At 40.7% G+C, this 12,971-nt stretch overlaps 1 protein-coding gene across 2 annotated transcripts; it reads right to left on the bottom strand.

Moving 5' to 3' along the window:
- Window positions 1-724: 724 nt before the first annotated feature.
- On the bottom strand, window positions 725-10,757 carry stmn2b (stathmin 2b). 2 transcript variants are annotated; one of them, XM_041966951.1, is made up of 5 exons: window positions 10,596-10,757; window positions 5,113-5,208; window positions 4,833-5,008; window positions 4,115-4,306; window positions 725-2,450 (listed from the first exon to the last, which is right to left on the bottom strand). In XM_041966951.1, the coding sequence occupies exons 1-5, from the start codon at window positions 10,612-10,614 to the stop codon at window positions 2,391-2,393; spliced, it is 543 nt and encodes a 180-aa protein (XP_041822885.1). In that variant the 5' UTR covers window positions 10,615-10,757; the 3' UTR covers window positions 725-2,390. The 2 variants fall into 2 exon arrangements, with proteins under 2 accessions (XP_041822885.1, XP_041822886.1); XM_041966952.1 differs by having other exon boundaries at window positions 4,833-5,005.
- Window positions 10,758-12,971: the final 2,214 nt, after the last annotated feature.

Below are 12,971 nucleotides of genomic sequence, written 5' to 3'. Positions count from 1 at the left end.
TTGCTGAGTAAGCTCCTGTATGTTGGAAACCACAAAGGCTGTTCTTTTAAACTGAGAAAACAAAATAATCTGCTTCTCTTCTTCATAGAAATAATCAATTTGAGTATTCATGTTCAATTTAAAGCATAATTGTAGGGGAATAATGAGATGATTCTTTCCTGATGTTCCTCAGATGTTTGTCAGTTTTACAGACTGTAAGGAAACAGATTAATTGTAAAAAATAATACAAAAGTGTTGAATTTAAACAACCTGTCACAGGGGATGTGGCAAGCCTTCTATCTCCACCTCCCCAGTCTTTGCTTAATTATAGAAGTGATAGCTGGTTTGCAGGTGTTTGGCTCCAGCTGCCTCTCATCTCCAATCACCTTGATTATAAAGAGTGGACTGCAACTCTGCAGATTGTAGGTTTGGTGATGTTGCTATTCATGTTCTCTAGACTGTACTTTTCCACGTTAAGTATGTATTTATCTGCTTTTCTTGTCAACCCAGATCACTTTGACCTGACTTCTGTGTCTGTTCCCTTTGGACCCAGGCAAGAAGGTTGTAGAAGGATCCTCTGGAAAACCTTAATCCCATCTCCTCCCATCTGGGCTATGACCACTGCCCTCTTCAGTTCTTTGCCATAAATACCAGTTCAGGCTTGTATTTTGTCACAGAACGACCAGGGGACTCCACACAGGAAACAAATGCTTTTGCTTCTGAAAGAATTTACTCTTGAGGCGAGTTTCAGTCACTGAATTCCAAATCTTTATTAACCACTGCTTGCTCACAAAGATATATGGAAGAGAGGGGAAACACACAAATGGACAGAGAAGAGAAAGAGAGGAAAGTAGGATACTCACTGTCTGTGTTGAACGTCCTGACAATTGTTCCTCACTTTAATGTTTGTTTTTAATCTAACCAGATCAATATCACATGGCACAAACACTACCCGCCCTTTCTGAAATCACACAATCACTCACACACATCTATGGGCCAACTGTGCGTGTGTGACCAACAGTGTCCAACTTCAGGCATCAACACCCACTGTTACAATCGCATCCTTCAATACACTCATATACACTTTCACAGATGGAAATACTATGTTCATGGATCATCATCGCAGTTATGCCTGTTATGGCTTAAATATATCCCTTGTGCCGGCCTTTAAGTTGAATTTACAGTGTCTTTGGGTGACATGCAATGATTCCAGTAGGTGATGTAGAGAAATGCTCTAAATATTATGAAAGGGAGAAAGTTGAGACTTGTCTGTATTTTCTCCAGTGTGAATTCACAGTAGTAAATGATTTTTTTTTTTTTGCACACCAGCATACTCAGGATGCACCTCAACCTCAATGGTGTTGCAAGACAGTAACAAGTGACTGAACTGTAACTGCAGGCTGAGGAAAATAATGAGGCCATTAGTCAGGCATGGTTTACTCTGTGTTGTAGTCGCCTGTGTGGAGAGCGTGTAAGTGACTGCTTCTGCAGCATACATGTATATTGGTAGATGAAGGCGGGGGGTAAGGTAGATGAAGATGGGCTCATTAAATGCTATAGTGTTCTCCTGCAATTACAGTCACTACCTATTCACAGGAGTGGTTATGCAGCAACGGCTTGCAGTCCCCACAGGGAGGAGGCAAACTGTCCCCTTTCCTTCTGGCAATTTTCCTGCAAATGTCCCCTTACTAATTGGAAAATTGGCAAAAACTGGATGGAAAATCAGTTTGATCCAATTTTGCTTCCAGATCTGCTGGGTCAAATGAGTAAGTGCCCAAGGGAAAGGAGCCAGCATGCAGGCTTCATGAGGACGCAAGCAGTCACTGCAAAACATCAGCTAGCTGGCAAACTCACAACAAACACCTAAGCCTGTTACACACGAGAGAAACTTAAAAAAGAAAAACATTCTCAGGATGAAATCAACCAAAAATATGAAAATGAACAGATTATTACATCCATATATATGCAGGGAGAAGAAACCTATATAAATGGCACACTGCAACCAATACTTTTGCTGCTTGTATCGCACTGTATATAACAAAAAAAAAAGTATTTACAAAAAACCACTGTTGTTTGTCAAATTGATTTTTTTTCTTCTCGTTTGAGAAAAAACATTCTTTTTGGAAGGAACTGGCAGGAGACATTCATTTTTTTGTGTTTTTCTTTTTATAAATTTTAATTTTATTTTCCACCCCCATCCCCATTCAAACCTCCTGCCGTCACAGGGTGGCATCTCCTGGTAGTTTCATAGTAGAACGTTATGGGGGCTTGGGGGGGGGGGGGGAGAGTATAGCAGGGAAAAAGGTGGAGAGGTGGGGACATGTGGAATAAGGTGGGGAAGGAGGTGTTCCTCAGGGCTGGGGGTGGTGGTAGAGGGTGTGGAAGTGGGATGTAGATGCTGTTAGGGCTTCTTATGGCAACAACTCTTCTCTCAGCTCCTTGTTCCTGCGAACCTCCTGGGCGTGCTTCTCCTACAAACAACACACAGTTAAGGATGTCATGTTTTTCTCAGCTGCCGCCTCCTTTCCTCACATTTATTTATCACTACGTTCCCCCTCTTTGACCTTTGCTGTGTCCACTAACAGAAGTAGAAGCATGCCTTCTTGTGCTATTTTTGACTCCATCTTGAGAAAGTGCGCCATCTGCTGACGGTGAGCAGATTATTTCTTTCCCCCATTTTGCCTCCATGTGTCTATTTATTTTTCACCTTTTCTTAAGACTTAACCTGAAAATTCCTTTAATCCTCCGTTCAATGCATCGTCAAGAGCCATTGTCACACTTTTAAGTTCACACATCAATCCCTAGATGTGTGAGGTTTGTCATATTTTATGGTAAGTTCAGCTGAACCACATCAACTGGTTGAGTTATTATGAAATACTTCTGTCAAATAAAACTGCTGTAATGAGCTAACAGGTAATGGTAAAGTTAACCTGCAGTTACACACATAATATACTACATTGTGTTTAATGTAATGTAAAGTAGGCAAAATGTTTTCTGAATTCTATAATTGATCATATAGATGAGTTTGAGAGCCTCAGTCTCTGTGTTACCACTGTGGTAAAGTGGCAAAAGGTCTAGCAATGTACCTAATAGCAGGTTGGATAGACTAAAGTCCCATGATGGTCTGAATAAAGTAATGCAGGTGTCCAGTTGAATTGTGTTTTATTTAGTTGGGAAAGTCTCAAACTGAGTGAATCAGCCTGGAGGTATCTTAGTGGCAGCCATGATGAGAGTTGGTTGTATTTTCTCATTTATATGGAAAGGAGCTTTAGTGTTTCCTGAAGCACAAGAGATACTGAACCATCATCTATAAAAAGAAAAGGAAGGATTGCTGGTGCAACATGAAAAGTGACACTCGATCATCCATTTGAACTAAATGGTATTCATGTAAATAAATATGAGAACAGAAAGCTGCAGATCTACTACTACTAGTCCGATTTTTTAAATGACTAACACAATGTAATATTTTCTATATCATTATATTGATATGAGATATACACAATATAACTTCCCTAAAACAATGAGTTAAGAACATATATATATATATATAAATCAATTCTGATTCATGATTTATGTTTTGATAGATGCTTAGTTTTGATACTAAATGATAAAAATTTAATTAATTAATAAATAAGTACAATATTTAAGAAGCTAATAAATTATTATTTTGAATAATTTACTAAAGATATTAGTTTTTGTACTAAAGAATAAAAATGTCTCATAGAAATTATTCACTTTTTATGTCGCTGCACAATATAATCACATATAGAGGTGATGTGGGGCTTTAAAAACTACTTGACCTATGAAAGGGGAGATTCCAACAACTCTCTTCTGGGACTTGCATATTGGTGTGCTTATTAATTGATCAGAAGAAATTAAACCAGGTATTTCTTAATCAGTTCAAACCCTTTACCTGGGGTTCATTATTTGATCACACTCCCTTTATGTATCATGTATGATGACGACCACATTGACTTGTCTGACTATTCCTCCTCTAAGCGACTTAACCTGTGCTTTAGAATAAAACTTTGGATTTTTAATCTAGATCCTGTCTTGTGTCCTGGATTTAGGCCCTCCAGTCCTCACAAACCACTGCACTTTCATTCTTTTTTTTTTTTTTTTTACTGCTTCTAACCTTCTCCTGCAGACGCTCCATCATGGCAGCAATGTAGGCCTGCCTGTTCTCCTCAATTTGCTCCATCTTCAGCTGGAGCTTCTCCTCGGCCATGCGGCTGAAGTTGCTGTTTTCCTCCATGGCCTTCAGCAGCACCTCGCGCTCATGCTCTCTTTTCTCAGCCAGGATTCTAAGTATCTGCTCCTCCTGGGACTAGAAGAGAAAACAGGATGAGTCAGGAAATAAAGGAGGGTTATATCAGTATAAATTACTGGACACCACTTATAGACATTTCTAGGAAGAGTGGGCGTAATGACTCATATGATCACATTAAATGGGATTAATTTAAGAAAAGGTCACTTGTTGTCCATTTAAATTGAAACCTTCTGTGATATTTAGTGGGCATCTGATGTTAAAAAATCTTTTAAATGGTGCTGTTGATGGTTAATGATCATCTGATGGATTTGTAGGTGGGTTGTTTACCAGGTGCTGGACTGTTTGTATTGACATTTGAATGTGAGGCAGGAGTTAGCCAGTAATAGATTAGATTTCTCATTGCAACAGCAGCAGTTGATGTGACTCACTAGTGATGTAAAATTAGATGCATGGGGGAGTCAAATTGTTGTTTCAGTAAGCAATGTTATGTAAACTTGTTATGATGAAATTTAGTGGTTAAAAAAAAGGTTTCTGTGACTTAACTTAAAGCAAAGTGAATTCAAATGACAGTAAACAGCCTTACTCTCCTTCGGTCCTCAGCTGCCTCCAGTTTCTTCTGGATGTCCTCCAGGGAAATGTCCCTCTTAGGGGGGCTGGTGATGCAGTGGGCTGCTTCAGACGTAGGAGAGGGCGACTTCAGGATGACCTCAAAGGCCTGGCCTGAGGCGCGCTTGTTAATGGGCTTGATGTCCATGTCTGCTGATGTGTGCATAAAAAAGAAAGACTCTCAGCTGTCTTCGTCTGGATTTTCATCTGAGTTTGATTGCTAAAAGGAGAAAATATTCATTCTGACTACCGCCTACCTTCAAAGTCACCCATGACATTTTTGCGGGTCTCGGGGTACAGACAAGAGCAGATGAGTGAGAGAACAGAAATCTCCTTCATCTTCTCTTTGTAAGCTGTGGAGGCAAATGGAAATATGACTCCAGCTGCACTGCTCACACATGAACCAAGACGAAATATTAACCTAGTAACACAGAAAAAAGATGAAACATCATTAACCTACTTTTGCCTCCACAGGAGGCCCTTGATGTAAATATGAACATTTTTAGAAGAATAATTTATTCCCAGTCCTCTGAAAGAAAAACCTCATCTTCAAAGGATGTCTGTCGCAGCCGAGCTGTTCAGGGTTTTGCTGTCTTCTTCTTTTTCTTCTTCTTCAGGCCTTTTGTTTTCACCGCACTGTGAGGGGAGTGTGATGAATGTGTCCTTACTTGGCCTAATTTCCCCGGCAGCCAAGACGTTACCATCCCCACAGGATTCTCCACACATCATCGACAATGCATTTGATTTTGATGTATTATTTATTAACTTTTCCAGACCAACACCCATTTGGCTCCCAGCCATGCTCTAGCTTAATGCAACAAAACGGAGATCACTTAAGAAGGAAAGATACCAAGATTTAGGATAATTCTTCAGATAATCTTCTCTTATCATCTCATTCTGTGGTTTATGAATACACAATAAGAGTTTAGCTTATCAGCATAATGCAGCTATATGATTGTCCATCTCCTGACCCATTTATGGTCCAAAATGGTAATAATACTGAAGAAAAAAAGCTGGCATCAGTTCTTACTGGCTAGTTTTGGCAACCTGCAGCCTGCTCAGTGGGGATAAGCAAAGTGCTCTAAAGGGCAGACAGAAAAAAAAGAAAAAGAGAGAAAAGAACAACCAACCTTGCTTAACCTTGTTTCTAAAAAAAAAAAAAACAATAAAAAGTTCTTGTATTTTTGGCACCTACTATGCTGGAATATGAGCCTCAAGTTCAGCAGCAGTCCCTGCAGAGATAGAGGTAAAAATATCTGCAACAAACTGCAGGTTGTGGCACTTTCTGTGTTTGCATATAGCTGCTGTGTTCTAAGGTACTCTACCTTGGTGCAGATCTGCATGCCAACTGTCAGAGAATGGCATAATCCATCACCCAGAGCATGAGGCCCCGCAGGGCTGAAGTGTGCCAGTTTGATTCATGATTTGCAGTAGGCTACAGTAGCAAAGCCAGCAATTAGATTTACAAAGAAAGAGCTTCTCCATGGTGATGGTATGGTGTACAGTGTGATTAAACCAAATCCTTCTCTCATTCGCAGCTCTCTTCTGTCTGTGTCTCACTTTCTGCCCTACAGACTGGCAGGCGCCCCAGTAATGTGATAAACTCTCAGATGTAGCTCTCACTACTCTCTGATGGCCTTGTTAACCCCTTCCCTCAGGAGGAAGAGTGGTGGGGGAGTGATAAAAAATTTGGAAGATAAGGTTGAGTTGGCTTGAGAAACAGAAAATGAGTACCTTTTTCTTTCAGTGGAAGGAGAAACAAATGAGTGGTTGATGGGTTTTAAGACTATACTAATAACTCTGTGATTTAAACAAAAATCACAGACAGGAGGATTAGACTCCAACAAAGCAGGCAGGTCCCAGTGGAATAGCAGCTGCCCTCAGGACAGCTTAATGGAAGCAGCCACCTCAGGTGGAGCGCACTTCAATTTGTAATTAGAGGACTGCACCATTTCTGCTTATGGGAAGTGGGGGGTGGGCACATTTGGAGTGTTGTCACTGGCTCATTAAAGGCTGTGTACATGTCAAGACCCCAGCAGTGGTTTCCTCAAGCAGACAAACCCTGATGACAGCTGAAGTCTTAGTTTCCAACTCAGTGGAGCCGTTAATGTGGGTGAAATGATTATTGAGCAGATCTACAAGGATTTGTTTTCTTTGTTTTGTGATGTTTAGATTTGCAACTGATCGTTTATCGCCATATTAATTTGTTCTACTGATTATTTTGGTTAAAATATGGCTGCTGATTCAAGCACATGGCATAAAATATCCAGTTTTATTGAATAAAGACTCAAATATATTCTTTACTGGATTGTATCATGCAAAGAATAATAAACGGGCTAGTTGAGAAACTGGCTAATCATTGCAGCTTTAATCTGGTTTAGTTTTATTTAAGATGCATGAGCTGGGTTTATGCAGCCACTGTGTCAGAGCAGATTAAAAAATTCTGTTATCTTGCAGAAAAACTGCTATCTGTGAACTGAAGCAGCACTAAAACTAAAGCTAGAGACATCACTTTTTTATTTATCCATAATCAAAAATAGATGAGACTCGCTATTGTGCAAAAAATATTAAAGTGCCACTGTAGTCCTCGTGAGAGAAATAATATCCCCCTATTGTAATATTGCACCCTTTCTCAGTGGATCACACAGACAAAAGTAAAAAAATTCACCACAGCACCGTAACACAGCAGGAAGTGGCCGAATACAGACATCTGTTCAAAGGTTATGGTGACGTTAACACATGCTGCCTTGTCATGCCAGGCTGCGCTGAAACAAAATAATGTCAGACAGAGACTACACCATTTTACAGCTTCCACTTCTCCTCTGACTGGCTGGTTTCAACCAGCCAGGTCAGCATCCTTCCTCTGAGAGAACAGCTCCCCATGTCCTGTCCTGACCACATGCACAGCCATTAAGCTGCACTGCATCTTCAGATCCATCAGCCAAACAGCACAGATCATCAGTATCTACTGTACCTCCTCCCCCACGAGCATTTTCTCCCCCAGCACCTTCTGCACCCCAAATCCTCCCTCTTATCTGTTGCTGATGCATTCTCAATCTTATCCTCTCACTTTCTTTCTCAATATTTGTCACCCACACCCCCTGCATTTACTGTGTCAGCACAAATGGTCACATCTGTATTTCTCACTTTCCCTCCCCTCTATTCCTAAGCTATAGCCTGTATTTCCTTTATCTCATCTTAGCACAAGGATTTTATAGTCGCATTGAGCACAAAAAAGAGGTGTAAACTGGCAATTAAAGGCATCCAACAAAACGTGTCCTTGTGCATTAAAGCCCTACTGGCCCCCTGGGTGTTGTAGCTTTGCAGCATCACGAGCTTGTGTGTGTTGAGCAGTTTTATAGTCAGACCACCCAGCAGCTGTATAATCACAAAATTATGAAGCTACCACAAAACCAAAATTGCCTATTAAAGGAAACATTACAGCACCCAAATGATCAAGGACAGGTAGTTGGGGGCAAGATTTCTAATACTTTCAGTCCCCCCGAAAAACTATTTTCAATTTCAGCACATCTATAAATAAATAAGCATTAAAAATGCCCCCCAAAAATTGATAAAGTAGCAAAGTGGTCAAGCTGACTGTTAAAGCACTATATAAGCCCATTTAAATCAGTTCACCATTTACTGAAGATCAGTGTTTGATCTGCAGAATCAAAACACATTAAAAGAGCAAGATGTCTACAATCTACAGCAGACAGAACCTGTAGTAACATCTTGTTTGTTGAGGACGCTGAAATGCCATAATCTTATTCCAAACATTTTCATGAGATAACCCACTGACGAGCAAGGAGTGCTCCATCACGAGTGGATTGATGTCGCCTCCTCCTCTCTGCCTGTCTTTAAGAGCAACAGTCATCTGAACCAGAAACGGGAGTGTGCCGTACAGATCGATGGGGCTTGGTGATAAATCAGGATGAATTACGAGTCTGAGGGACTTCATGCAGATGGTCCATAACAACAATAGGGATTAAGATCAAAGGATGACCAGTACAGCAGCATTTGGATGTGACTTTATACTTTTGTCTTCTGATTCACTGCCCAGATGGATTGATTTTAGGGCTCGAGTTGAATGACCACACCTAACTAGATATGATAAAGAAGGTAGGAAAGTGCTTAAAAGCCTTAAGATGGTTTTGAGTTTGTTTGTTGGCATTGATTAGGGTTTAGGATAGCTAAACCCATACAATTCTTTATACACAATTGTATCTATCCTCTCTTCACGTTCCCTATATGTATTTATTCACTCACAAAGCCTCCAGACTTCTTGTTCTTCATCTCTTAAGCATTAAAAGCTGAGTTCATCTGCCTATCTCTGCCTACGCTTCTGTATATGAAATAAAGCGTAAATGAACTCAGCGACCTCGTGAGTGATGACTGGCATGATGGTGGTTTTCTCCCTGAGTGTCTACTCTATGCCCATCCCATTCTGCCTGTCCACAGCTCAAATCGTAGAGGAAATAAAGAGGAGGCTTGGGAAGAGGAGGAGGAAGAGAAGGAGGAGGATAGCAGCCAGTGTTTAGTTGCTGGTGTCCCTGAGCGCAGACACTAGGACCCTTACCACTGTCCCTCTGTATGCTCATCCATCCATCAAGTGTTCTCTGAACCAGAAAACAAACAGACTATCCCCTAGACTGGCCACACACACATTACACTCTTAGACATTAAAACAGTAAATACATATTTCCTGTAATTCTGGGGCATAGTCTGGTTTTATCGTCTGGGGACAGCTCTTACATTCAGTAAAATGTTGAAAGAATCAAATCCAGATAGATGGCAATATATCTCTTCTTAATATGGAAATTCACTGACACAAACACAAGGCCTCCCACCTCCTTTAACATGCAGTATCTTTTTTTATTTCTCCCATATTTCTTCCAAATTCTGTCATATTATAGTTTAGCAAAGATTACCAGCATGTAATGGATGATAATAGCACAGTAATTGATGATAATAGTCATATTTTACAGTCAATAACCTTCCTAACAGGACTGGAGTCTGATCATCTTAAGACGACATTCATTTTCATCGCCAGTCGTTTTTTTTCCGCCTGCAAAGCAATTCCGGATAAGGGTGCTGTTTTTCTTTCTCTCCTTCAGTCATTGTCTGTAGCGGTCACCCACAAAATTGGTTCTGCAGGCTTTTCACTACAGCTACATGATATGGCCCAGTTTTTATAAGGAGATTTGTCACACCCTGGAGAGCGGCAGGGCTCCTTTGAAGGGACCGGAGATGTTGGGTGGGGTCGCTGGCGCTGCATTATGCTGTACGGCTCTGAGTCAGGCAGTAAGGGGGCAGGTGCGGCAGGCAGACATCGATAAAATACGGCCGTGTGAGGAAGAAAATTACCTTGTTTTTACAGATTTAATTACCTGGAAACGAGGGCATAAATAAAGTATGCGTCACTAAAATGGCAAACTGATAGCCAAACTAACCAACATTTAGCGGCACTTGGTTTAGGATCAAATAGAAACGCGCATAATTGATCCCCAGTGATCAAATCATACAGAGCAAATTAAGAAAATGCTGTTAACGTTTTACAACTTCATCATAAAGTGACTTGGAGAGGAGTTTGGCCGCTCCTTCTATCAGCCCTCAGCATCCTTTTGTGCCATGGGTGTCGCCACTGCCTCTCATCATCATCATCATCATCATCATCATCATCCCTCTCAAAACTGTGCAGGCTCTGAAATGTGAGGGGGGGAATATAAAAAGCTAAACTCACCGATTGCGGTCTTGGCCATTTCTGTAGATTGTTGTCGGGGCAGGTTGGAGAGCGCGTTGGTTGCTGGATGCTGTATCACAGGGAGAAGGGACTGCTGTTAAGGCACTGAGTCAGCAGAGACGGGGGCTGCCGGTGCGCCTGGTGGTCTGTGATGAGCTGCGTCAAGTCAGCGTAATTTAACAAGCACAAGACCGGAAGTTAGCAGACTCATCCTCCGGAATAAAAGCATCAACTAACCCAGTTACCCCTAACCCTTTTCACAATGCCCATCTATGGCAGGACTGTTGCCACTGCTGTGTCTTGCCACATGTGCGTCGTTAGGCCTATTTTAGGGGGTCTTGAGCCAGGCTAAAATCTTCTAAAGCCACCCTTAAGATCATAAATGTATATTTTAATTATTTGCTTTAATGATTGTGGTGTTAGTGATAGTTTGAGCTGTGTTCAGCAATGTCTGAAACGCATTGCAGTGAAGTTTCCCATTTAAAATCAGCAGCCAACTTCAGTCTGTTTATCACCTCTTCAGGTTATTTTTTCTCACCTTTCACTCCAACTGCAGCATCTGCAGGTAAGTCCATGGTCTTTATGGATAATTCCAGCTAACAACAAAAGCATGGTGATCATTGATCAAGTTTTACAAATTAAAACACTTGCTCTGTTAAGTTAAAATCTCAGTATGATGTTGGGTTCTGTTGTTGTTGGTAGCTCTGAAAATAGGATACCAGTTTGTTCTCTAGCTGTTATCATCATGACAATTAAAAGAAAAAAAAACACTTAATCATTACTGAATTAATTCTGTCACCTCTTTCCGGACAGAGACAGGACAGGGAGAAAGAGGACAGACATCTGCTGAATAGTTGAGTCTGAAGGATTTAAAAGGAAGTCTGACCCTCAAAAATCTGGAGTTCTGTTACTCAAATAATATAAACAGCTAAAATTGTGTTAAGCTGCCCATTAAAGAGGGTATGGAGATCCAGAGACAGAGAAGGTGAAGCAGATGTTTGGCAAAAGAGTCTGAACAAATCCAGAGATAGAAGAAGTAACTTCTTCCATGAGTGGGTCTGATTTAGGTCACAAATCCACAGGACTGGACAAATGATGCTGACCAGCTGCACACGAGATAGTTTTGGTGCACAGAACAGAGCATTTTATTCATTTCAGTGGCAATAATAAAGGTGAAGACAGCCCAGGTACGTTTGGAATTTATAAGGAGTAAATTAAGAGTTTAATCTTTCATCTGGTTAAATTTCACTCTGAGCTTTAAAATAACTCCTGGGTTCTTTTTGATTTACAACTACAGAGTAAAATCATATGTTGGTTGAATCAGTCTGCAGAGCAGAGATGGTGACCTGTGAAAGGCTGCTTGGTGGTTGGATGCGTCACAGCAAGAAGGTTCCTGGATTAGTCTTGACTGGAGACTTTTATGTGGACTTAGCATGCTCTCCCTGTTCATAAATTACTTCCTCCAATTGTCCAACACAAGCATGTAAATTAGTGCTTCTCCATTGAGTGTAAAAATGAATGTGAACAACCTAAAATAGAATAAAGCTGGTATAAAAAAAAGGGATTAAAAGATCTCCAAGTTATCTAATAAGAAGTGGAATTTGGTACAAGGCTGTTAATGGAATGTCTGAAAACTTTTTTCCACCAATGTAATAAAACATTGAACAGTTTGTGTCAACTTTGTGTTCCATTACAATAACTGGAGATCATTATAATAACTGCTCTTCATCATTGCTTTTAACTAATTGTTGTCCTGATTTTCCCACTGGCTGTAAGGAGCAATTTTGTATGTCATCTCTTGAGGGAAAAACCTTTCCTTTCTTGTAAATCCTACAGACGTCCCTGCCTTGCCATATGGAATTGAGTTGAAGGTGAAAGTTGATAATTGTCTGAGTCTGCAAAAGAAGTTGTGTGTGAATTTTTGGCATTATGAAGACACCAAGTAAAGAGTGTAATCCCCTTCAACCTCATGCATACACACTCATAGCATTTGAAGGGGTTTTACTTTGACATCACAAGCAGGAACTCTTACCATCTGATCTAGCTGACTTGACTCTGAGCCAGTAATGAGTTGCTTAGGTGCCTGTAATGCATTCTACCACACTCCCCTCTCCCAGCCAAAGGCATGACAGACCCAATGTCCTCTTGTGTGTCAAAGCTTAGGCCCTGGCAGCTGACAGTGTGGGTGTTTCCTTCTTTGTTTGTAAGATGATGAGAAGGAGCAGAGCACGCACAGTCTGCAGTGGTATAAAGCGAGAGAGAGGAGGGGGAGGGGGGCGGGTTGCTTCAAACTTGGAAGTTTAATGATTTTACCATGGTTGATAGTATTTAGTATATAAATAGAATATTATTTTATCTTGTACAGTTTAACAGCAT

This window comes from Melanotaenia boesemani, chromosome 17 (genome assembly GCF_017639745.1).
Source record: "Melanotaenia boesemani isolate fMelBoe1 chromosome 17, fMelBoe1.pri, whole genome shotgun sequence".
NCBI classification, from domain to species: Eukaryota; Metazoa; Chordata; class Actinopteri; order Atheriniformes; family Melanotaeniidae; genus Melanotaenia; species Melanotaenia boesemani.
This window is presented reverse-complemented; position numbering and strand designations above follow the sequence as displayed.